General features: G+C 40.9%; 2 protein-coding genes across 5 annotated transcripts in view; one reads left to right on the forward strand and one right to left on the reverse strand.

The window, feature by feature from the left end:
• The first annotated feature begins 4 nt into the window (after positions 1-4).
• On the forward strand, positions 5-19,512 carry zzz3 (zinc finger, ZZ-type containing 3). Of its 4 annotated transcripts, none has more exons than XM_044369216.1 (12): positions 5-110; positions 5,760-7,629; positions 10,336-10,474; positions 11,498-11,645; positions 11,805-11,917; positions 12,571-12,642; positions 13,429-13,530; positions 13,992-14,087; positions 14,295-14,444; positions 15,746-15,880; positions 16,725-16,825; positions 17,724-19,512. In XM_044369216.1, the coding sequence occupies exons 2-12, from the start codon at positions 5,825-5,827 to the stop codon at positions 17,866-17,868; spliced, it is 3,006 nt and encodes a 1,001-aa protein (XP_044225151.1). In that variant the 5' UTR covers positions 5-110; positions 5,760-5,824; the 3' UTR covers positions 17,869-19,512. The 4 variants fall into 4 exon arrangements, with proteins under 4 accessions (XP_044225151.1, XP_044225152.1, XP_044225154.1 ...); XM_044369217.1 differs by lacking the exon at positions 5-110 and adding an exon at positions 180-588; XM_044369219.1 differs by lacking the exon at positions 5-110 and adding an exon at positions 761-1,123.
• Positions 19,513-21,163: 1,651 nt separating this feature from the next.
• ak5 (adenylate kinase 5) overlaps positions 21,164-27,096 on the reverse strand; it is a 99,759-nt gene continuing 93,826 nt past the window's right edge. Inside the window, exons 12-14 of the mRNA XM_044369380.1 lie at positions 24,514-24,630; positions 23,782-23,976; positions 21,164-21,973 (exon numbers count right to left, since the gene is read on the reverse strand). Of these exons, the coding sequence (XP_044225315.1) occupies positions 21,899-21,973; positions 23,782-23,976; positions 24,514-24,630 (387 nt within the window). The 3' untranslated portion in view covers positions 21,164-21,898. The remainder of the gene's footprint in view (positions 21,974-23,781; positions 23,977-24,513; positions 24,631-27,096) is intronic.

The raw sequence follows: 27,096 nt of genomic DNA on the forward strand, positions 1-27,096 counted from the left end.
ATAGTGTTGCATTTTGACGAGCGCGGCTGAATCGGCTCACACACCCCGACTAGTTGACTGGGTTGAAAACATGGCTGCGGCCGAACGTGCAGCAAATTTACGGAAGTGAGGTATGTGTAAAATCTTGAGCTACAAAAGCTATTTTAGAAGTGAGCCTCCAGTTTTGGTGCTTTTCGTAAAGACAGTGATAAAAAACCTGAGTTTATTAGCCCACCAAAAAATGTCTTAAGACCGGCATTGTTTGCAGTAAATGAATACATCGGCAAAGTTGTGCGCGGAACAATCAGCTAGCATTCGGCTGCTGCGGCTAGCCGTAGCTGCTAACTGGTTATAAATTACCGTTATATCACTTGGCTGCTAACTATGCTACTCATGTCTGTAAGCAGCAGCTGGGATATAAACTTCTGCGAAACATAATGTTAGCTGCTATTTATTTCACATGTATACAATGTCTTTCTGCTGGACGTAACGTGTGTAGCAGTTGTCGAGCTAGCAAGCTAGCATGTCCCTAATATTACTAACGTTAAAGGGGCTAACATGGAGCTAACATGGAGCTACATCGCAGATAGCCGAGAAGAACCAGCGAAGGTAACGTTAGTTAACTTGGCCAACTAGTTAGTCGTTCAGAGGAAAAAAAACAACTATCTCGGTTAGACTGGTGTGTACTTGTTCACTGGGTGTCATGGGAAACGTGTAAGGCAGCTAATATTTACATTTCACTGGTGCAACAGTCTGCAATTTGTGTCTGAAGCGTTAATGTGTTAGATTTAGCTTTGAGGAGCTAACGGTAAGTTAGTTTGCTCAGGTTAGCCCGCTACACAGCAAGCTAGGTCAAGCCAACGGTCGCTTGGAAGTTGGTTCGTGCTAACGTGTGTAGCCTGCTGCCCGGCTCCGTCAAACACCGGGGGTTGTATGGCTTGAACGTGTCGCTGATTCAAGTTTTAATCGTGAACTTTATGAGTTCACCTGCTGCAAACTAATGTTAACTTAACCGGCTGCACGTGCGGCTTCAGCGCGGTCTAGTGTCGGTGGTTAACGGCTTCCTCGCGCCTCCAACTTTTGTCGGCACTGAGCTCGCGGCAGATGATTAGCTGGGATGTTGGGATTTGAGCGAGTCTCCTCGGTATGTATACCAACACCGCTTCGTGGATGTTTTTGTTGCCAGTAGGCCCTGTGGAAGTGTTGAACTACAGGTCAGCAACGCAGATGAACAGTCCAACACGACGGTAAAGCAACACGCCGCTTGTCTGTTTATCTTTTAAAACAATTTTCTCAACATAAGCTCACAGTTACGGACGTTAGCTTAGCTGGTTTACCAACAATAGCCTCCACACTTTGCTTGTTGTGTGTGTGTGTGTGTGTGTTTATTTATGCACAGTTGGACTTTACAGCTTTAAAATCTCCTGGAAGCCTGTTTGTGTCTGTGTTTGCCAACAACCCATATTTGTAGGTCCTGATCTGTCATGGTAATAGTAATGTAATCAGCACGTGTTAACATAACTTCACAACCAAACATGCGCTTTAGAGAAGAACAGGAAGTGGGTTGATTGAGAATTTACAGACACACATGGGTTTTGTCTCTGCAGCGGCACTGACTGATAACATATTCCCGACTTTGACACTTTAAAAATGTATGGTTAAAATGCTGCCTGTGAGCACAAGTTGTTATTCTCTAACATAGTCAAGTTCAGTGGCTATACATAGCAGTATTTTATGTTAAGACTTGCATAACTCAAAACCCTAGTACAGCAAATGTTAAATTAATATGTGCACATGTGCTGAGATGTTCCTCCAAACAGAAGGAGTACTTTAATCTCTCTAGTATTTATTCACGAGAAGTTACCATAATTAAATGCTTAAGTGGCTTAAAAATAACCTCAGAAATATGTGCAACTGTTCCTCTGATCCATAATACAGCTGTGTTTTAATGTGATATACCTATTAACAGTAGATAAAGAACATGTAAAATCTTAGCTGGGCATCCCAGGGTCAAGCCCTTAAGTCAAATGGTGAGCTGTGGGTCTAAAGCAAGGCTTCCCAACCTTTTTGGCTTTGTGACCCTTTTTAAAATGAAGCAATGTGTACTTGCGACCCCTCGTCTGAGGTTATGGCCCTAGTGTTGACATGAGTTATAAGCAGCAGTTCAAGCAAAGAGTGCCTTTTTTCCATATTAGACAGCTTGCTTTGAAGGACTTCTAGAGGCCCAACGATTTGAAACCATCCATTATTTCATGAAGGGAAAAAAAACAAAAATGAAAGAAAGTCAGAAAAAATAATCATGAATTCCTCCAATCCTCTTGTGACCCCTTAATTAATTTTTCCTCCAGATTTATCTTTTCCATGCTTGTAAACACTGGTTTAAAATACATCTGTTTAAGAATTCATAGTATGCATGCATTGGGGAACTAATGTTGAGGCATGTAGGTGGTTGCTAATTCACCTATGTTCAACAGCCAAGGATACCCCTGTCACATTAAAGTATTTATAAAATAATTTACTCTCAAAAAGAAAGTTATTGCGTAACTACTTTGTAACAGTGCAGACCATAAAAAAATAAACAATCCCACGCACTGTCTTTACTACTTCTGCTCCTTTTGTTTTTACGACATTCCAGTCATAACTCCTCCATCAGGTGTGGTTTACATGAGCAGGAGCCTGTTCTTAGATAGTAGTCTTATTAACAAAGTAATGCCAACGTACTGTGCGTTGTTTCATGGTTACAAAACTCATATTTCCAAGAGGCACCTGCAGGCAACAGTAGTTTATTCTATATTAATTATTAATTGAGGCCTTTCCATCTATACCAACTACATGTTAATTATCGGGACAGTAAAGTGTGAGCAAAATTTTCACATGGTTATTTAGCGAAACTGTAATCCTAATAATATTGAAGTAGTGATTAGTTTTCTAGTTTTTTGAGAGCAGGTCAGATGAGCAGGCAGGCTTAATTAGTTTTGTCGTGTTGAGTCTAAGGGTGAGTGCTCAGTCTGAATAACCTGCCCCCTCTGTTTTTCTTTCTTTCTCTCTCTTATTTTATGCATGGACAAATCACATTAGCTTTCTCAGCTGGAGTCTTTAGTGGAGTGTGAGTAATATGTGCATGTGGTAGTAGTGCATATTGTTCCAGGTGACTATGATGTAGGATCCCTGAAGGAGTATTATCAAAATGTATTTGTAGCTAAGGTAGCCTTTGGATTTGATGTTGCTATGTTAGCTCAGTATAGGAAAGGGAGGGATTGTCTCAGGAAAGGCAACAAGGAGCTTTTAAATGAGTTTTGACAGAGGTCGGTCCACAGACTGATGCACTGGGAATTCATGTAAATGAACATCATGACTACAATGTTAATTGATGCAATCGTTTCTCTCCTTTACAACAGACTGCAGTGTGTCTTCTGTGGAGGACACCACTGAGATCATTTCTCCCTGCATGTCACTTTAAAACGACCTTTACCGAGTCACGTTTTTATTGTCCTCTGTTGTTAGATTTATTAGTTGAAGCTGTGATTTCTTGTCGTCTTGAGGATACTTCAGCGGCAAGTTTTTGTGTGTGTGTGTGTGTGTGTGTGTTGATTGGGAATGGGGGGATTTTTCCAACCAGGGCAGGAAAAAATCTTTTTTGTCCACCAGCTGTTATTCTCAAAATGTTCCCTCTACTTTTATTAATTACTGTAAAGTTTACATGCACACACATAATTTAATTATCATGAATACGTAGATTAAGACTAAGGTATGTACATGGTTTACAATCATTCAATTTAACCACTAAAATTTGTTTGATTGTGGGATTAATATCTGGAAAATGGAGGAACTTTATTTGCGTTTATTCACATTGATGAATTTTCAAAGCAACCTTAATATAAGTTCTGTTGTTATTTTTTAATATGAAAGCTACTTCGTCATTCAAGGACAGCCAGCAACATATTGCTTTGCATCTACTTAACTACGTGACATTTATGCTGCTGTATGTGTGGTATCAAAATACTGAGAGAAACCAGAATAAGATCACTGTACATATCTATTAATGATCAGTGTGTATATGAGGTGGATGAGTGACTCTGCTCTTTTAATCAAGTTATGTTTACCCCTTTCTAAAACCCACAATCTGACATTCACACCCATTTAATACTGTGCTTGGCCAGGTGTATGGAGGTGAGAAAGGAGCCAGAGTTTGAACTTCTCTTGAACTATTTTTGTCACTTTTCATGTGAACATGCAAGTGCAACACTATGAATGTCTTCCCAGTGAGACTGTCTGAAAATGTGCGTTGCTACTCCCCATTTTAATACAATATTGTGTATCATCTCCCTCTATGGGTGCTGGTTTTTCACTCTGCCTTTGAGCGTCCGTTTTGGACAGCTATAAACAATTCAATTTTAATTTCAAGTGTTCAGACAACAAGCTGTAGTAACTAGTTATTTTGTAGCATAACCTGACTCTGAATGATAATTATTTAATGTAATCATGATAAGATAAACTGGTTAGGGTGTTGACATAGTGAAATAATCATGGATTGTCTGACCTAGATTGCAGTTGAATTGTTAGTGCATGAAGATTGTACTCTATCTATGAAACTGATCATTTTATATAGAATAAGATATCCAAGATTGACATCTTATTTATGGCTGGCAGCATTTGGCTGGTGTTCATTTTACAGTTTGCACTGTAAGCGAGGATTTCTTTTTTGTAGTTCATCTGCAGGATTCCGCAGCAACACACAGAGCGAATTTGGGATGGCTTTGTTGTTGTGTAAATTGTGTCAGGAAGTTAATCGTCATGTCCTAAGCTTCCATGGTTGTCCACACTCTGATCCTCTCAGCCTTGTGTAGGAGTCTCGTTGTCGGAGCATTTCAGTTTTTATATGTTTTGATAAGTTGCAGAGGGATTGCAGTCTCGTGGTCCTCCAGCACACCTGTCATAACGAGATAAACAGCCTACGGCGCATGATGACAAATCAATGTCTGCAGTCTTATCTCTAATGAATTGGAAGTAAGAATTACAAGGTAGCTTCTCTGTCAGAAATCAGTCAGCCAGAAAACTATATTTATTCTTTGTGTGACAAAATAAGAGATAATGTGATAAAAACAAATTAAAAATAAAATAAGTGATAATGATAAAAAAAAAATGATGAAGAGAAGATAAATATGCCTCATTAATATACACATTCTGTATATAATAATTTTAGTGCAGTTAAAAAAATCAACTGCTTGCCAGCTTTTGGGATTTTCACTACTTTAAGGTGCTCGCTGCACTGGAGTCACCTTTATCAAAGCACATACAGATGAGCCTCAATGCTGTCACATTTGTGAGTTGTCTGAAGAGATTTTGTGACTGGTCATTTAGGCTAGGTGGATGATCTGACATTATTTCCTGTTTTGTCTTCTGCCAGTGTAAAATCTCACACCTTTTTACATGTATTTCTTATGTACAGACCTGTGATAAGACATCTGGTTTTGCCTGTGGACAGAAGGTGTTGCTTAGCTACAATGACAGGAGAAATCAATACCCCTTTGGTGTGAGCTGAGAAATGACCCGAGCGGTATTTAACAAGGGCCTTTTTGGTGGACGCTTTTGTTTGAAATACATCTTAGGGTACAGTTCCTGGATTTGTTTTTAGCTTGGCTGGCCAGCGTAAACAATCAAACCTAAAACCCTTGGAACATTAGTGCTGCGGTGTATTCACTGAGCTGTAAAGGTTTACAGTATTCAGTGATTACACTGCCTTAATGAAGTGCATCTATGTGTTTGTGTGTGTTTTCCAGGTGCCCACATTCTGCTGCAGAGGAGAGAGCACCAGGATGAGGAGACTGTAGGCACCCGCCGTAGTATGGCCGCGTCCCGTTCCTCGCGCGTCACAAGGTCATCAGTGGGGCTCAATGGATTGGATGAGAACTTTTGTGGTCGAACCCTCAGGAACCGCAGCATCGCCCAGCCGGAGGAGACCTCCGTGTCTCCGCTACCCAGGGCCCGTTCGCCCAAGAAGAAGCAGGACGCCAAGCAGGAGTCGAAGCAGGACGCCAAGCAGGAGTCGAAGCAGGACGCCAAGCAGGAGTCGAAGCAAGACGCTAAACAGGACGCCAAGCACGAGTCGAAGCAGGACGACAAACAGGAGTCGAAGCAAGACGCTAAACAGGACGCCAAGCAGGAGTCAAGGCAGGACACCAAACAGGAGTCAAAGCAAGATGCTAAACAGGACACCAAGCATGATACAAAGCAGGACACTGAGCAGGATGGCCAGCAGCAGGCCTCATTGCAGGGAAAGTTAACTGACTCAAATGCTTCTGCAGCTGAGGCAGAGCAATGGACCAGCTCCAGGAAGCGGGGTGTGTCCTGTTTGGAAAAAGACAATAGTCCCGAGAAGTCCGAGAACTGTGATAGAGGGAAGGGGGCGCAGGATGCCTCTCCTCAAATTAAAAGGGCCAAGCGATGCTCCCGCTCTGGAGAGTCTCAGGGACACGAGGAGGACCCTGAGCTTCTGAAATCTGAAAGTCCGGTCTCTGTCCCAGAGCCTAGCAAGGACAACAGTAGTGAAGAACTTTCCAGCCAAAACTCTGCTAACACAGCTCCTGCCTCACCAGTCCTCAGTAAAGAGGAAGGTGAGCTGACAGGGGGGACGGCAGAGGATGGTCATGTGGAGTGTGACGGGGCAGCTCAGCCCCCAAACGCTCACAAGGCCTCTAATGGACTCAGAGAGAATAAAACAGAGGAACCTAGCACACTCACTGAAGAGCCAAGTGCAAATCCCGCCTCTGCCACCAACTGCCCGTCGCTGCTCAACGGTAGTCAGACGGGGGCTCCCTCATCCCCTGACCCCGCTGTGCCTTGTAGAAACTCTGGCCCTGTGCAGATGGAGGTCCCTGGCTCAGGGGAATTGTCAGCCTCATCTGCTCCGACGTTTGAGGCTGTTCCAGAGGATCCTGTCCCTGAGTTGGTCGTGGCCAAGGAGCAGGAGGTGGAGGAGGTGGAGGTCGATGTGGTGGGGGACCCCTTGTGTCTGGCCCACGAGGAGCAGGTGACGGAGAGCGAGAGCGATACCAACGGCCGGCCGCTAACACCAGTGCAGGAAGCTGCTGCCTCCACCTCCTCCACCACCACCACCAACAACAACATGAACAGTAGTCCAATCAACAACAACAACAACAACAGCAACTCAGGAGAAACTACACCCCCACTAGCAACAACCCCCTCCCCCACAGAGCCAGGGTGTAACCCCTCAATATCCAGCACGCCCCCCTCTTTCACAGAGCTCTATGAACACAGATACACCCTGCGGACTTCACCCAGGAGGGCTGCCACTGGTGGCAAAGCTTCCTCCTCCAAGCCCAGCTCTCCTCCTAGAGACAATGGTCCCTTGAGGGAGGAGGGGGAGGTGGTGGTAGGGCTGGAGGAGGACTGCCCCATGGCGGAGGAACCTGCTCCCTCAGACTCTTTGGGCCCCTCCAGTGAGGAGCCGGTGTCCATGGATCCTGGAGACAGGGCAGGTGGTGAGGACGGTGGGCCTGTGGAGGGAAAAGAGGCCGAGAGCAGCAAGGAGCTGACACGCAGCCAGGCGGCTGAGGAGGAGGAGGAAGAGGAGGAGCCAGACGTTTATTACTTTGAGTCTGACCACCTGGCTCTTAAACACAACAAAGAGTATGTGGGAGCTCCCCGGGGGATTCTGCTCTCTCCTCATCTTTTGTTGAAGTTGCTCTCACACATGTTGGTCACTATATTCTGTGATCATTGCGTTACTTCTGGTCTGTGGTTTCGAATAAACCAGAAATGCACTTGAGTTGATGAGGATTTGTAGCTGCTAAGAGTTTTCTGATATGTTGTGTATGTATGTAACATTGAATACCCTCAAGAATCTTTCAATTTAGTCTTATTCAAGGTTTAATCCGTAGGAGAATCAGTTTTATTGTGTCCAAAAACATCATTGGTTCCCAACCTTTTTGGCTGATGTCTGTTTAAATGAAGCAGTGTCTGGTTGCAACCTCTCCTCATTGGCTGAATGAGTAGTGTGAGCAGTTTAATCAAAGAGTAATTTTCTCCTCTATACATCAGATTGTTTAATTTGAATAACTCTTAAGGCCTGAAGAGGTAAACTTTTCAGTATTTCACAGGAAACAAGCAGATATTAAAGAAAAAACAGAAAAAAAGTCTTAATTTTAATCACAGACCAATATTTATCTTCTTTCCTGTTGTCCTATATTATCTCACAGCCCCTCAGATTTATCTTACAATCCTTTGATTGCTGACAATCTTGTTCTGATAAATGGAAAAATAACCTAATCCTGGCTATGACCTAAAGGTTTTTTTTTTTTTTGTCAGCAGACACACCCAGCCCTTAATTCCGAAAACAGATGGCAGGAAACATTGAACTGGCATATAAGCTTATCTGGGTTTTCACCATGTTTAATTATATCTGTTGTTTTCAGAGTCATTTGTCAGTTATTATGGGAATATTGGTGAGCCTCTAAGTAGATCTCCTGTCTTATTATGTAGATTTTATCTGTTTTTTTTATTTCATTTCCACCTTCAATCTGGCGCTGTGATTGTGTGTATTAGCTGCCAATTGTCAGATTTCCAAAGGGAGATTGGATGTTAAAATTACAATGCTGATTGTGTCTGCTCCCTCTCTCTTTTTTTTCTCAGTAAGTTGAGTTGTTATAGAGGAAAATCATTTCTCTGTGTTGAGCTGTATTCTTAGTTTTGATGTCAGTTGTCATGCAGGACTGGATATCTGTGTTGTTGGACAGGTCCCATGCTGCGCTCAGTCAGGCTCTGCTAACCGCACTGTGTCAGGTCAGCTGATTTCAAGATGCATCTTCATAGGAGGAGGGGCACCGGACTTTAGGGGCTTAGAGACATCATCAGCTGAGGTCTCTTTTTGTCTTTGTCACTAGTATTGGTGAATGTTTCAAATTTGGCTAATGGCTTTAGAATAAGATTTCACAGCTCTCGCATTGCAAGATAATTCGATCAAGTTTCAGTGACATGCCAAGGTTTGGTTGTGCTGAGTAGGAGGAATCTTTTGAAGGCTCAGATCAATGCAGCGAGGAGTCATTTTTAGGGAAGCATGACTAGGCGGTTTTGGGGTGTTTTAATATGGAAAATTGACACTGACATGATTGATGTTTATACAGAACATCTTGTATTTGCATCTTACAGCTTTGTGGATTTTGAGAGCGTTCCCTCCGCTCCTATCTTGTTAAGTTTTCAAGCCCCAATCCTTGATTATAAGGCATTGAGTTCACAACACTATTGTCCTGGACAGCTTTTCATTTGGCACCAGTTTTTGTAATGGTACACCAGGCCTGTCCCTGGACACCTGGAGGGAGTCCAGAGTGTTGAGAAGCAGAGCCAAGTCCTCCTCATCCCCCAAACAGATTAATGCACAGATCATCTGTTCATCTGAGGAAGTCAACATGCTTGCTGCTTTCTTTTACAGAAATCTCACACTTAAATCAGAATCTCGCTGTTGTACAGGAAATATACAGTAGTATGTTTTGGTGCCAGTGTCGCAGAGAAAGATTTACAGCTTGCATTCTGTAACTAATGAAGGGATATGAGGTTAAACACAGTTGACTTGTCTGAATGTTTTGCTTGTAGGATTTTTAAACCACCGACAGCTGTTGAATAAATTGTGTCCCGCGCATTGATTTTCATTCATGTCCTGTTAGGGGAGATTGATCCACTCTGCTTCACTGAGCACCTGCATTAGGTTATAGTCATGTAGGATGCTGTCACATTCCTGTCGATTCCTCCAGCTCTGCTCACACTGTAAGGTCTTTGAGTCAGTACCACACTTAGTCATTGACAGCTCAGTTTGCAGTTCTCCTGTTGCCCCAGAGGGTGTAAGTGGAAAGGTCAGACTTGTACAGCTCTGAAGTGCTCCTCAAGCACTGCAAAACCCAGTTGTTTGACATGCAAAGATTTTGATATTTGCTATGAAATCTGAGTGATGATGTGCACAGTTATTAATAAGACCAGTGTTTTAATGTATTTTCTCTTACCGCTTTAATAAGTTCTTGATGGCCAGACTAGAAAAGTAACTCCAAATGTGCTAGGTATCCGCCAAAGTGGCTGCTTGGACAAGACGATGTTTGCATAATTTCCAGAGAATGTCAAGAATTACTAGCACACACAAACACCTTTTTTATTATACTTCATTATATATTATTTTCAAATTTGATGGAAAGGTCTGGAGAATGCCTTGTGTTTGGTTTCTCAGCACCGTGAATGAATTATGCATGGTCTGGGGTCTAAAAGTTTGATGCACTGCAGCATTGCAAGTTTGAGGTTAAATAATGTAAGCAGTCCCTTCCTTCCACTCTTGTCTAACCTTGCTTCCCTCAGTTATCAGAGGCTGCTGCAGACCATTGGAGTTCTGGAGGCCCAGCGCACACAGGCCATCCTAGACTTGGAGACTTTGGCGCGTCACCAGAGGGAGGCACTCGCCGATCCCATCAGCTTTGTGGAGCAGCTGCAGAAAAGGGTAACAAAAATACAAACCTGTGTTCTTGATACACTGAAATGCACAGCAGAAAAGTGTATTTTGTATTTTTTTATGTTTTAATTTGTGCAACAAACACCTTAACTGAATGAGTTGCTTAAAACTGCAAATACACTGTGGAGGTTTTAAGTTTGGTCCGTTACAATGCATCAAGTCCTCTCTGAGACATTGTGCTCAAGATCTTGTTTTTAGTTTTTGCCTGAGGGTTACCTTGCTGGTTGAGATGTTGCTGAATAAATATTTGGGAGCCTGTTATATTCAGTGTGCAGATTGCTATTCATTTTCCACTGTATGACTCAGCAACACTTTGCCCTGCACCTGCACACATCTAGAGTTGGATGTGCTCAATATCCATCTTTTCTACTTGCAAGTCAATAAATAAACTTATGCAATCAGGAAATTGTGGCCACTAAATAAAATCAGAACATCTGCTGCAGAAGCCTAAATCAAGCACCCACATAAAAATGGTATTGTTTACTTGTGGGCGTATCTAATTTTATTCACATGGAGTATGAAATTGTGCATGCAAAAATGAAAACGAGGTTGTGAAATTATCTGGTGAAACCTTTGTTTCAGCTCAACCTCCACAACAAACAACTGTCAATCCCCTCTCTTGAGGGGGACTTGCACATACCTGCAGGTCCCCCTCAAGAGAGGGGATTGTAGGGGATTGAGGGGACTGACCTGCACATTGTATTCTATTGAATAGGAATCACTAAAAAGTGCCTGTTCAGGGAGCTAAAGGTTAAGAAGGACAAAAATCTTTACAATTTTTGCTGGATTGAATTATCAAGGACTGGATTTAAAAGCAATGTGATCACAACATAAGTATTAGCAACACAAAAGTAGGAAATGTCCCAAAACGTATAAGCATCTCTGACTTTGTTTGTAGGTTTCTCATCTGCCGTTTCTTCTCTGGCCTTGTCGAAGTTAAATGAATAGAGTTTATAAATTTACTTGCAGATTAAAAAAAAGATTGTGACACTCGATTCTGGTCATCCTCAGGTGAATCTAGGTTTGCCGTGTCCCCAGCGAGTCGTCCAGGTCCCTGACATTGCGTGGGAGCAGTACACCTCAGGCCTCGGCGATTTTGAGAGAGAGTTCTGCGACAAAAAACGCAAAACCAGGCGGCTAAAGCTGATCTTTGACCAAGGCACGTATAAATTCAGGAATGACAGTGAATTCATTTAATTTATATAAGTTATTCGTTGTTTATCTTGGAGAATATCCTGTTTCAAAATGAACACAAAAGAGACTCTTCTGCTATTTTACAGTCTTAAAAATACCAATTCTGCTCATCTCCTCACTTCAGGTTTACCACTTCGACCAAAAAGTCCTGTGGAGCCCAAGAAAGAAGGCGAATCCTCCACCATGTACTCCTCTCTGCCCACTAGTGACGCCCCAGAGAACGGCAGGCAAACGCAGGTATGCCTCAGCCTCCTTACTAAAATAATCTGTACGACACACACAAGCTGGAGCTGTCGTCACAGCTGTGATTGTCTCCCAGGATATCATTAGTGCAGATGCAGCTACAGCCGCTCCGAACTGTAGCTGGTGAGTCACCGCTCTCCTGCAGGTTGCCCTACAAATCATCAGGTTATTACCATTTTCCTCAGCCTGGCCCCCTCCAACCTCATCTCCCCCATTCGTGCTTCTTGACATAGTTAAGAATGCAGCACATGTGAGCACCAAAGACAGTATCTATGGAAACGTGAGGAGCTGCCTCTCTCACACACTCTGATTATGTCTTATTTTGCCTGTTATATGTGCGTGTGTATGTGTCTGCGCTTTAAGCACCAAGCCAACAACTCTTTGATTATTTCTGTTGCTCTCTCTGTTTATTTTGTGCGAGCCCATTTGCATTCTCAGACTTGACTGAGTCAAAGAGTTGCTGTTTTCTGCGTCTTCCCAATGACACATCTCGAGTCACATTTGACAGCCGGGCTTTCTCTGTCAAACTGACGGATTCAGAGTGCCAAGTGGTTCATATGTACGGATCTCCTCAAATGTCAGAGTGCCCATTATTTTTGTACCATGTCAGTCTTTTAACATGCCTGTCACTGGTGTTTTCTTTACAGATGATCAGGGGGAGGATTTGTCATTCAAACAAGCCTGACACATTTAACCAGCTGTGGACTGTGGAGGAACAGGTAAGTAGCAAGAGTGGAAGATGTTGTACTATATGTCAACAGCCAAATGAATAAACAACTATGTGCAGGAACACTGATAATACTTCTCACTATTGAATAATCTGCATATTTTTACAATTAAGCGATTCATCGATTGGTGTAGAACATGGCAGAAAATAGTGAAAAGCCCATTAGAATTTCCCAGAGCCAGAGGTGATGTATTGGTTTTGCTTGTTTTGTTCCACAAGCCGTCCAAAACCCCTAAATATTCAATTTACGATCCTAGAAGACTGAGCAAACTTGCAAACAGTCACATCTGAGGAGCTGGAACCAGTTTCTGCATTTTTACTGAGAAAAATGACTTAAATGATTGATTATGAAAATACTTATAATTAGTTTGCCAAGTAATCAACTTATTGTTTCAGGTCTAATCGGTATAGAAACATTTAAAATTTTATTGTAGATATAAAAAGTTTAATTTCATGGCACCATTTCTCACTTTGATTTTTGGGGAAAAGAATCAATTTATTATTAAATGTATGTAATATACATACTACATACTCTAATACTTGGGAAACAAATACATATATTTTACAAGCACTGAAATGTGCTCATCTGTGTTACCAACCTTCTCCAAAGGCAGTTTCTGAGTGTTGGATATAAGGTTTGTAATAAAAGCATAGTAGATATATATTAAACACTAACTTACCAATGTTGACTATTGTCAATTGTGCAGTAAAGAAATCTGCATTTGTCTGTAATTAGTTTTTACCTGATGTTTTGTATTTTGTATTTTTTATTTTTTAGAAAAAACTGGAGCAGCTTCTTGTTAAGTTCCCTCCGGAGGAAGTGGAGTCCAGACGATGGCAGAAGATTGCAGATGAACTCGGCAATCGAACAGCAAAACAGGTGACAAAGAGAGATTCAGGGCTAACTACAAAAAATGATACTTGTGTGATGCACTCTAATTACCAGCTTCTTTCAGATTTATTTGAATCAAAAAAGTGTAAAAACACAACAAGAAATTGCAGAATTTGCTGCTAAGACTTGCAGAAAGAAAGCAACAAATTTAAACATGACCTACGCCTGACAAAAACTGTCTTCGCTGACATTGACTGTTTCCAGTCGAACAACATATTTTTTTGGTTGTCTGTGAACCAGTTGACCTGTCTTGTGTTTGACAAATCTAGCTGTCTTTACTATGGAAACAGACTGTAAAATTGCCCGAGTGTACACACTGACTTGTGTGATAACTGCACTCACTGCAAGAACCTGGATGATAGATGTGCATGACCTCAATTACCTTAAGCAGCTGTTCCTCAGTTTTCAGAAATCATTAACAGAGCCATTTTCCTGTTAAAACATTCCAGGTTGCCAGTAGGGTTCAAAAGTACTTCATCAAACTGACAAAAGCTGGTATCCCTGTGCCTGGAAGAACACCCAACCTGTGCATGTACACTAAAAAGGTAACTCTTACCTTGTTTACTGAAGCGTGTAACCGCACTGAATTACTAATCTCATGAAAATGAGTGGTTTTCCTCATGAATGTGTTTTTGTGTACTTGGAAAAGTGCTTTTACATTTGAATGTAGTTGTTGTTGCATTTATTTCTATAAGAAACAATGGTACAACTTTAATGAAATGCCCTCGCAACCATACGTATTTGTTCCTCAGGCATCCAGTAAGAGGCAGCATCACCTTAACAAGCACCTGTACCGGCCGTCCACTTTCCTGACCTCCTATGAGCCTCCGGTCTACATGGACGAAGACGACGAGCGGTCGGCATATTACAGCAGCATGCAGGACCCTTCTGCTGATGATTCGGTCAGTTCTCTCTTTGTATTTCTCTGTTTCTCTCTGTGCAATAATTTCCTGAAAGCCACGGCATATTTTTTTTCATAATTTTCAAAAAGTGCACTTATTTTTGCACACCCAACTCCCATTTATTTGGCCTGGGAGGTTATGACTGATCACATCCACTTTACTTTTCTGTGTCACTGATCATCGACCAGACTGTGGCACTTTACTGCTTAATTAAGCAAATCACAAGCTTGCATCTCCTCCTTCTCTCTCTCACCGCCCACAGTCGTACACACTCTTTCTCCTGTAATCAGTCACCTGTAAGATGTATACTGATGAAAGCTGAATTTTATGTGCATTTATACCTAGACTAGTTCATTTGAATATGTTTCAGACAAGGTGAAACAAACTGCGTCTGTGCTCCCCGCTTTTATCACTTACAACTCCTTTCCTGTGACAGGCTGTCCCTCTCTCTCTTTCTTAACTGCATTTTAACACTTTTGGATGAAATGAAGCTTTTGCCTCTTGATCATGTGTGTCTACTTTTTTTTTTTTTTCCCCCTCACTCCAATCAGGGCAGTGTGTACTATTGAGAACAGTTAAATCAGAGCAGACGCTCGCTGTTATCCAGGCGCTGACATTTTCTTTCTCTCCCTTTGATGGCAGTAACCTTTAAGTAAAACCGGGTCGCCGTGGCCTGCTGAGAACACAGGCTGCCGGCTCCACCAGCGCGTTAACAAAACCTCTGACACCGCCGGTATAAAGTAAAGTCATAAAGGTGTTGCCAGCATGGGCCACAATAATTCCCCACTTCACCAGGTTGTCCTTTACTTTGGCCGTGTTCGTAGGATGGAATGGAAATCCGCTGAGGCCAAACGTGTCTGCAGCTAAGCAAGATTCTCACAAAGCCAATTCCTGTCAAAACCCAGAAGTCTGATAGTTTTTCTGAAAATTAAGCTGCACCTTTAAACTTTTACCACCTATGAAATTTCCCAGAGAGATTCTGTGTCTTTTTGAAGGACACAGAGGTTATCACTTGTGTACTTTCAGCTGAAAGACAATCTCTGCTTACAACAACACTGCAGCTCAAACAGAAGAAAAACTAGATTGGTGTTTATGGATAATTTTCTCTTGTTTATCTAATTTAATCTGATCAATAATGGCAGCAGATTTGCGTGTAGGCGATAAAACATCGAGAGAATATCCCTCTCAGATGGGATCCCTGGAGTTATGTAGAGATATTTTGTCTGCAGATGTCCTGATGCCTATCAGTTATCTCCTCTGTCCTTTACTTTGTGTGTGTGTATGTGTGTGTGCCTTCCCAGGATGAAGAGGGAATACCTGTGGAGTTTAGAAATTTGCCAGAGTACAAAGAGCTTTTGGAGCTGAAGCGGCTGAAAAAACAGAAGCTCCAGGAGATCCAGGAGGATAAGGTCGGGGTTCGGCATGTAGGATACAAGGTGAAGCATCTGCATTAGTTTACACTTAATTTTATCTGCATGTGGGATAATAAAATCACATTATGAGTTAGAGGGATTGTACACTGATCAACAGGTACGCAGTGCACCCTAATTTCAAACGATGTATTAATTCTAACAGTGTTATGATTCTGTAGTATGTTCAAACTGGCAAGTGTACTTAAAAATGGCAGAACTGCTCAGGTTTTTAGCAGTATTGTCCTACAAATAACAGTGCACAATAAAACAATAAAAGTGAAGGAGGCTGGCAAGGACATCGTGACATTTCCAGATTTTAAATTGGCAAAGTAAAAGTAAAGAACATCGTGCTCAACCAAAAATAAAAGTTCAAAGCACAAAAAAGGGTTTGCATACCGAATCTGTTATATTTTTCCTTTTATTTAGTTTTCTTCATCTAACTTGAGCACAGATGTTTCGGCTCTGCCTTGTTCAGTTTGCTTCCACTGTGCTTAAGTTTGACAAAGGAAACTAAATAAATGGAACAAAGTAACTGATGTGAATGCATCAACTCTTTTTTTTGTGCTTTGAGATTTTAAATTGGGAAGAACATGTTACTGCAGTTGCTTCTTGATTTGACATTTGTAATATCAGCAGTAGTGAATAGTGTAGCATTTCATTTTGACAGTATTAGTATTATATTTTGTAGTTTTGGTATTAGTGTGGAATTTGGGTTCTTTGTGTTATTCAGAAGACATTCAAGTGTGTTGATCCATTCAGGAACAACATTTTTTTTTATCATAGTTTCAATAGTTGTCAGCTGTTGATTTTGCATCACTGAGTTGTGAAGCTTATTTTGTGTGTGTGTGTGTGCATGTGTTGTGTGCAGTGTGATGTCTGCGGCATGGAGCCTATCCAGGGAGTGCGGTGGCACTGTCAGGATTGTCCGCAGGACAGCTCGGTTGATTTCTGCTCCAACTGTTCCGACTGGTGAGACCCTCCACCTCTGTCATGAGAGTTAAATTGTCATATTCAGCTTCTTAGTTGACCAAAATGATAATTTTATATTTATATATATACACAATGTGACTATATTCATTTGCAAACCATCTGAGATTTTTCTATAGCGTTTATACTGTGGTATTTACCTTTTAATATCTATGGGTAATGTTGTAAATGATGGTGTGACTGTGTTATTGTAATATAGAATTTTGAGTTTTGCATCAATGTGTTAATGGACCTTTTTATTTTTCATGTATTTCATGAACTTGATTAGCCAAAGACAGACATTCCTGTCTGAATATTTTGTGCATAAACAGTTTTTAATATCTTTTCCAGAAAAGATATAATAAAAATATTCTCACAGTATATATTAATATTATGATATAGTCTGTTTACTTATTTTAAGAGCTTTTGCCTTTAGCCTTTGTTCAGTCTATATATCATTTTGTCAGGGCAAACTTCTGTTCAGGCTTTTAAGCAGTAAACACTGAGCTGTGAAAAGGTTTGAGAAGAAGAAGAAAAAATAATTTAAAGTGACATTTAACTATCAGCACTGAAACCTGGTTATAAAATTGGCTTCAGTATCAAAAAAGTCAAAGCTATCTCTACTTTTTAAATGTCAAAGTGTTTATCAGCATATTTAATGATTTTATTTGGAACATTTGTATGACACTTAAAATGCTTTAGTTTTTATTATTCTTGAGTTATTAATCTAACATGTGCTGATAACCTGGCCTGGTCAGCAGCAGGTATTGAAGTCAAATCGCTCAGCTACTCTGTTCTCTGACATTTATGACTTAATCCTTCTTGACTACAAAATCGTTAGACTGCCAAGACGTCGGCTTTTTACACTCGGTGACAGTTTCTCTTTTTTGTCTTCTACCAGCTTGTTCAAGACAGAGACCCACAAGCCTAACCACCACCTGGAACCGGTGTACCAGCCAGAAACCTTTCTGGACAGGGACTACTGCCTGCCACAGAGCGCAGGCTACAACTACCTGGACCCTAACTACTTCCCAGCCAACAGATGACAGGGTCCCAGGCGCCCCTAGCTCCAGGCTCTCTCCACATATCCCACAGGCCACTCTGTGCATGGCTCCATCCTCCAAGTCCAAGATAACCGCTTAACCCGCCGCCAGGCAGGAAGGCCAGCAGGCAGGCAGACAGCCAGGGGCCTCAGAGCAGACCACAGTGCTGCTGGTGGGGGGCTGTTGGTAAACTGGCCTCCCTGACTCGAGCAAAGGGCGGCCATGTTGGTTCCTCAGAACAAGGTGGCCCCCGCTCCACCTCAGCCAGGTTAATCAAAGGATCTGTGATTTGAAATGATACACTATTTTTAAAAACAAAGAAAAAAAAAACAAACAAAAAAAAAAACAGAAGGCACACCGACATTCCCGAGCTCTGTGACTCCAGGAGGGCTGTCCCTGTTTCCCCTCTCCCCCCCCCCCCCGTCGCCTTCCAGTTACCTCCCTGTGCTGCTTTGAAACTGGAGAACTGATGATCAGTCTGGTGAAGCATCACCTAATGGAGATATGTGGTTGACCAGTGTGTCATAGTGGACTGTGAAGTCATCAACTGAGATACACATAGGTGGTTTGTATGTGTGTATGTGGTCTCCGTGTTATGCAAGAGTGAAAAATGTTCTAGCTAGGTATCTGTAGATTGAGTATTTATGAGCCGCACGTCCTCAGCGGGCTGCTGCGAGAGAAGTTAGGCGGTGTGGAACTTGATGCCGAGGCCGGTGTGTTTTTTGGTTGCAGACTGTAGGAAGTTCTGCTGATCCAGATGACGTTCTGCAGACAGACCTGTATGTGTTCAACGGATTGTGCGCCATGTTTTTTTTTTTTTTTTTTTTTTAAGCATGGAGCCAAATCCCCACCACTGTCACACACAACGCTGCTCTCTACCCCTCACCTTTCAAACACACACACACACACACACACACACACACACACACACACACACACACACACACACACAGAGACAGATGCACACTTTCATCTCTTTTTTCTTTTCCCTTTGCTCTCTCCACTAAAACATGTCTAACAACGAAGCACTACAGCATGGAGAGCAAATGTTTTTTGAAGGCAGGCGAATGAGAACGAATGGGAAAAATACACAAGACTGTGTTTTTGTTTTTTTTCTCCTCCCCCAATGTGTGCCGTTATTGATCATGTTGAGTGTACAAGTATATGGTGAAAAGTAGCCAGCGCTAGTTGCTGTGTGCCATTTTTAAAAAAAAAAAAAAAAAAAAAAATTGTTTTGGGGGTAATTCCACCTCTGAACTCAGCCACAACTTCTCCCTTCCTGCGTGGCGCCATCGACCCTCATTGTCCTACATTACTGATCAGTCATCATGCCTCTAGATCTTCTTTAATTTTGCAGTTCACTTTAAAGGTCCATTTAAAAGATTGTATTTTTATTAATCTATTTAAAAAGTGAATTGAGGTAGTGGTTGGTGCCTCCACAGTGGAACAACCCACACAATTTTATACACATAGATTTTGTTGTGCTTGAGTAGACACCATTTTGTATGGTTTTCGTCTCCTTCCCTCACCCCCTTTTCCCTGCTTCAATATCTGTGTATAACAGTCTGTTCTTATGTAAAAAAAAATAATAATGTAAAAAAAAAAAATGCTAGAGGAGAACCGTGGAAATAAAAATATGTGCAAATAGTGTTTCTATACCTGTGGTTCCTGTATTATTATTCCTCACAGTCACTTCAAGATCACTCTACAGGTGAGCAGTTTAAAGCTAAAACATTTAGATTAGCTGAGCAAAAGTAGTAAAAATTCTCTGGTGTGAGATTTTTCTGTTTTAGACTGTGAAACTCATAGATTGCTGTCAGTTTATAGGCCAAACGATTAAGTGGTTAATCATAAAAAACACATTAATCAATAATAATTGGTAGTTTCAGCCCCGAATCAGTCGTAGCTTACAATATTTAATGTAGATGAATTAATTAATAATTAATGAATTAATAATGTAGATGTAGAGTGTTGACTTGTTTTCATTTAGAATAACTGAAGTTGAATGGAGCAGTATGGAGGACCACAAGTGTCATGGAAATAGTAATAAAGCTAATTGATTATCTAATTGTACAATAAAAACAGGAATTAATAATTTATTTACAAATTAATTAATCCATAAATACATAGACTAGATTACAAAGTAATTCATTATCTGATATTTTAATTATTTTATTTCTGTGACACTTGTGGTCCTCCGTAACCAGCTAAGTAACTAATGATTAATTTGTTTTCAATTCATCACTTGATAATATAAAATGTCAGTTAAGTTAAAAAAAAAAAAGGTCTGAGAGTCCAAAGTGGCGTTTCAGTTTGTGTCTAACCAACAGTCAACAAATCCAAAAATACTGAATTTAGTCAAAAATTGAGAAAAAAAAAGGAAATTCTCACATTTGAGAAACTGGAATCCATAAATGTGGATCTTCGGCTTCAAAACTGTTAACAATTCTGCTAATAAAGTCATTTCAGCAGCTTAATGTACTCTGCAGTAAAATTATATTTCCCCAATGAAGATGTTAAAATTAAGATTGATAATGTGATCACTATCTGAAGTAGGTTTACTGCAGTTTTAAAACTGGTTTTAACCAGGCAGCTTCAAGAATTATACTTAATAACTCTTAATAACACTGCAAGAATCTGTGAGAAGTCAGATATTAACAGGCGAGTTTTTAATCACCTGTCAAGACTTTCTGATGTGCAAAAACTTTGTTGTAATTGTTCTCATTAATTACACATCAAAAGTAACAAGACACTGAAAACACTTTGACAGAATAACATCAGACTGGCTACTTTGGGTTTGAAGAGAAACAATGAAAGACAGAATATTTATCACCTTTTTTGCCTCTTGAAACAAGAGAAACAGACTTTTTTTTATTTGTTTTTTTCAAATTGTGCTGTTAAAGATGATTTTTTCTTTTTAATAGAGTGAAAAGCAATCTGAAGTCAGGAGGATGTGAAAATGTTCAATGTTTTCTACATTTTTGTATAACTTGTGACCATCAGCGGTCACTTCAAACATTCCTGTTTCCTCTGCGCCACCAGCTGCTGCAGTTAAAGGTCACTTTGCTGATGTTGGATCCGTCAACAGGACACATGAATAACCTCTTTGTGCATTTTACATGAGGGTCCGGATCCTTTTCTCCTTCTGTCACCTTTCATATAATTATTGTTCCTCTTTGTTAAGAGCTTCTCACCAGCAGATGGGGCTATCAGATCAGCTGTGATCATTTCCCATCCTCTCTCTCTGTCTCTCACACACACATACACACAAAACACCAAAACACACACTGAAAAATACTCCATTTAGCAAATGCACTGGCTTTATTGAATGTTAAATACCAGACTCAAACAACCTGTACGATGAGCTCGGAAACATACAAATGCAATATTCGTAAATACTCTTTTTCTGCTTTTTAGTTAATGCTCAAAAGGCAGTTAAGCTTGATTGTAATTCTTGCATGCTTGTTACAATATAAAGCACGATGCTGTGCCGGAGAGCATGAACTCACACGCACTCAACACACACACATACACACACTGACATTTTCACTTTCCAGCGAGGCGAGAACTCTCTCTCGGTTCCTCGGGGGAAATGGAGATATTTCCCCCCACATTTAGCTAGAAACATGCTCTCAGTCACAGCAGGGAATGCTATTTTCTCAGTACAGTTATCTGCCTCGGTCCGGCAGTTGGCAGCATATATTGAGGTCAATGTAAGAGAGAGAGAGAGAGATAAAGAGAGAGAGAGACAATGCAAGTAGGTGAAGCAGACAACCGGGCGCTTCGTCATTGTCAAAAGCAGAAAGAGGTTTCACTGATTGCTGGGAACATCAGGTGGGACATGCATACCACTGGAGTTCAATGAGCGTACTGTATGTCAGGTGCAGGTTATGAGGGCGAGTCTCCTCGGAGTGATACGGCAGAGAGAGGGAGGGAGAGAGAGGGGGGGTCTTTACAGGTGGACCTCCAGGACAGCAGAATATGTTGGTGGGGAGGGGGGGGGGGGGGGGTTGCGGTGTGGAGGTTGTAGTAATCAGAAGGTTGAACAGGAATCCGTCGCCTGGCAGATCTGGGCGAACACTTCCTCCGGCGACCTCTCGGCATCAATCTGCAGACGGAGAGACAAACCGGTTGAGACGAGGCCTTTCGAAAGCCATCAGAGTCTTGACGTGCACGTCTTGGGGACAGCAGTCTGCTGCGGCGCAACCTCCGCGAGCTCACAGCAGACTGATGACCTCAATACCTGTGGTGACATTTAAGCACACACACACACACATACGCACACACACTCCGACACCTGATGTGGCATTTAAACGTTCAAAACAGCTCATTTTAAAAGAACAGTTCGCCCCCAAGAACAGAGTCTGCGATTATCCACTCACCCTCGTGTCAGTGTAAACGTCATCGGACGTCAGTGAAGTGTGTGCTTAGCCGTCCCTCTCTACTGTAGTTAACGGCAACATCTATCTAGTCTCTGAGATAGAGATTACCACTGACTGTAGTAACTGTTTTTTGTGTAAAAGCTTGGAAAAGAGGGCTGATTATGCACAAACTTGATATGTTCATTTTTAACCATGACTCCAGGGATGTCAGTGGTTTGTTGGTCCGCTGCTTTGGTCCAGACTGAAATATCTCAACATGTATCGGATGGATTGCTATGAAATTTTATACACACATCCACGATCCCCAGAATATGAATCTTACTGACTTTGGAGACGTCTTGATTTTTCCTCTGGCGCCACCATGAGAACATTTGCGGCTCAGATTGAATTATCTGAACAACTATTGAATAAATGACTATGAAAGTTTGTACAGATGTTCATGTTTTCTTCTAGCGTCGCCATGACGTTGACATTTTTGAATTAAAAAAAAAAAATCTCACCATCTGGATAATGATAATAGCTTCATTTGTATAAGCTCCTTTCATACATGAAATGCAGCTCAAGGTACTTCCTATAAATCACATTAAAAATCAAGGCACTTAAATCAAAGGTTGCAAACAAGCAGTAAAGTACAATTAAACTGAGTAAAAAATAAAATATTTCAGTGAGATCTGGTGCAAAAATTCATGATCTCCAGAGGATGAATTGTAATAACTTTCATCTCCTGACTTTTCATCTAGCATTAAAATTTTAGTTTGTCCAATACTTTGTTTTAGTACCAAATGCCACCTGCAAACCTTTTTCCCATCAGCCTCTGCTGTACTTTGTGTATAGTTCTAATTAACAAATGCTCTAAACTAAGATAGATAACATGGTAACCACCGTTAGCATGCTAGTGTGACCATAGTACAGCCTCACAGAGCCCGTAGCATTGCTGTAGACTCTTTGACTACAGCATTTCTTAGTTTGTGTAATCCCATGCAGGCATTTTTGTATGCACAAAACTATTAAAAACTTAATTGTAATGCATTATATTCCTTTAAACAGCTCATGAAACCTGATTTAAGTCACATTTGTACTATGGGTCCATCATTATTTGCTATATTTTATTTAGCAATCTCATCATACGCACACTTAAGTTTCTATCTTCTTACAGAATGATGTACAAAAATTATGGGAGCTATTGAGGTAAATATTGGGTGACTTTGGACCCAGAATGCATCTGTTTGAGTCCCAAAATAAGATGTTTTTATCTTTTATCTGCACACAAGGTAAAAAAGGACTTTGTAGAAATGTGTTTTAAGTTTAACTCTTAAATTGAGTTTTGAATGAGATTAATTGGGTATAAATAATAAGTTAATTCTCATTTGAGTGGAGAATTGTTCCTCTGAGAGCAGTAAGCCTCGGTGGGAATTGAAGTCCTAACCTTTAGAGTTAAGTCTGATGCTCCACATCATCGATTTGCACAGGAAAAACATTCACACACACTCACACTCACACACACACACAATCTCTTTTTAACAGACAATCTTACCGTGTGCAGAAGCCTCCTGCGTTCATAGTGAGCTACCACCGGCTGGCTGTCGCTGTGAAAGCTCTCAGCCCTCTGGTACTGGTCTCTGTCTGATGCGGGATGGAAGCTGGAGCTGGATCTCCCGCGGCATTGCAGACGACTGGACATGGTGTCCGGTGAGCAGTTCAGCAGGAGAACTGTGCCTGGATCCCCCATCTGACACACGACACAGAGAGAGGAAAGTTAGCAACAAGTCCAGCTGACAGCAGTGAAACATCTGTCCTGTTCAGAGATGTGATTGTAGGTTTTCTCTGCTCCGATAAAGTTCTTTCAATAAACAGTAAATGTCACTGTTCTATCTGTGTCAGCGTGTCTGTAAACTGTCACTTTACACCAGTAAAAATAGACATTTCTGCCCATTTTGTTTAACTGGCCTTAGCAAATCATTGTCTTTCTGAACACGTCATTTCTTTTTGTCTTGCGACCCCGTTTTCTACCATTATTTCCAGACTTTTTGGTTGTTCTGGTTAAACTCCTGCATCAACACTATGAGTCACATTTAATTAACGTTTTCACGCTGATGTCAGCGCTGCCTGTCAAACGCATCAAATGAGTCAACCGTTTCTTCTCCTTCTGTCTTCTCTCCGCATTTTACACTCATTTAACATCTTGTGTCTAATGATTGATCACTTTTTTTTTTCTTCTTTTATTCATGTTCCTGCTGTTTCTGTCTTATCACTCCGGTGCTCTGACCTTTGCCTCGTATTCCTCCGCCTGTCTCAGGTCTCTGGGGAAACCGCTGATCACAAGACCTTTCCCCTGTCGTACCGACGACGCCACCGCATCACACAGCAGCTCCATTAGTGTGTCCTGGAGATCACACACACACACACACAACATACAAACATTACTCACCATGTAAACACAAACATATATGAATAAACATGTGCTCATATTTGTTACATTCCTATACATTCCTGTATACTTCAAGGCTGTCCTGGATTATTACCTAATCTTAAAGGCTCTTATCTAGTTTAAATTTATTATAAACTAGTATTTTTCTATCCTTTCTATCTTGATACTGAAAAATGTGGGTCATGGTAGTTTCTCTGGCATAGATCTAGTAAAATATAACAGAGCTGCTACATGTTACATGTATGTGTAGTCTGTAGTATGCAAAGCAGCAGGGTCCATACATAATGAACAGAGAACTGAAAGACTGGACGGTTTAATCAGGAGCCTCTTGGGTCATTTTTCTCCTGCAGCCCTTCTTGTGCAGTAATCAGTCATGCATATATGCATTCATATGGGCTCATTTACTGTATATAAATAGCCTTTTATACAGTATATCCAAGTATATGTGTTGACAGTTAGATATGTGTTTATATGCTGTATGTAGGGCTCGAGACTGCGGGGTTGCTAGTTTGAATGCAGACCTGATTACAAGAATGTGTGTGAGGAATATTAATTAGAAATAAAGTCAGATCTTTAAAGTAGAAAATATCAAACAGTTCTAGCTTGTCATTTGTGAGGATTTGTTGTTATTCTTGGTCTAGTTTCATTATAATCATAAATTCAGTATGTTTGAAACAGGCAATTTGATGACATCACCTTGGGCTGTGATTGACAAACTGTGATTTTTCATTGTTTTCAGGCAATTTATGGACCAAATGATTGATCGATTAAATCAAGAAAATGCTGCAGATTAATTGATAATGAAAATAATCATTAGTTGCAGCCCCAGTAGACTTGGGTCTCTAGTTGAGGGTAATATTGTGTTTATTGGCTTCTTTGTGCTATTATTTTCCTGTAATACTGACTTAATTGGAAACTGACTTGCTTTTGTCACGTACAGAATAGACAATCACATTCATATTTTCTCTATAAACTGTATATTCAACAAAGCGTTCGAGGAACAATTCAACTCACAGCAATTAGTTTATGTAACAGCTTTCTATAGTGTACAATTCATATCATAATAACATACAGACTGCTGAGCTCCTGTTCTACTGTTTATGTTGCTGCACTTTGCTGCTCTCATCTCTGATGGATGATCATCAGTTACTTATTCTATCAGTGTGACCGTCTGGCCCCGCTTATGATTGAACGCCACATTACGGCTTTATTAAAGATTTGATCTGCTGTACCGAAATTAGGACTTCATGTACGTTCACAAAGTTTACAAAGTGCTTTGACGGACAAAGCAGAAGCAGGATACTCAGAAACAATTACAACAACAGACAGCCAAACAATAAGGCCGTGCAGACACTCCTCCAACCCAAATACAATGGAAGTGAATGGATTTTTTTTTTTTTTTTGTGGGACTCAAATTATTAAAAAATACACTTAAAAAATCTTTTTTTTTTTTACCCCAGAAACAGTGTTGCTGTCACTCTGGATAATCCACAGTCCTTGCTGTGAACAGTTTTCATACGGTGCTATCTATTTGGTAGAAACTAGGTCCATTTAAAAACACAACAAAGTTTGATTCACCTCCACTTAATTGGCGAATACTTAATTAAAGGATGTCTTCCTTCAGAAATTATATCTCACAGCAGAAACATGTAATGCCTGACTCTTTAAAATATCACTTATCTCTGATATTTTTTACAGAATAATATATCTTATAAAAGAGTTTGTGCATGCTTGTACAGTTAAATTATTATTTCACTGGAACTAAACTCACTACAGTCAGTTTCTGTTCAGCTGAATGTTACATAAATGACTTGCAAACAGCTCCTGGTGGCAGCAGACATTCTTAAAGATTTATATTTCAAACTCTCCACTGCTCAACAACACATATTTCAGTCAATGGTTTTCATCTCTCGTCTCATCTTTTCTTTCTCTCGGAGGCGGCTGCCCTAACTGAGTCCAATTGTTGCTGCAGGTTAGAGTGAAACGCAGCTGCTCATCCACTGAACTGCTGCTGTTGTGAGTGTTTTATGCTGCTCTTTTCTTTCCAAGATTTCAACTGATAGAAGTTGGTGGTGGGAGAAGCAGGCCTGTGACTCGTCTGTCTCAGTCCACAGATCAGCTCGGGGAAACGTGGGCAGAGAAACGTACATGAGTAACAACCAGCGCTGAAGTCTCCTTAACAGAGGCATTAAATCATCTGTGACTTTTATCTACTCCTGCTGCAGACTAAAGAAGTGTAATATCGACGGGCTCTGACAGTTTTCATATTTTCACAACAGACAGGGGTAAAAAAAATCCAAGAGAAGCATCTAGTGAAGAAGTAATATATCACAAATCTTGTCATGGCAGGTTTGTTTTTTGGCTTGAGAATGAAGTTTTTTTTTAGTCTTTGTAGGAGAAATGTGTTGACATCAGCAGGTT

The sequence above is a fragment of the Thunnus albacares genome, chromosome 12 (genome assembly GCF_914725855.1).
Source record: "Thunnus albacares chromosome 12, fThuAlb1.1, whole genome shotgun sequence".
NCBI classification, from domain to species: Eukaryota; Metazoa; Chordata; class Actinopteri; order Scombriformes; family Scombridae; genus Thunnus; species Thunnus albacares.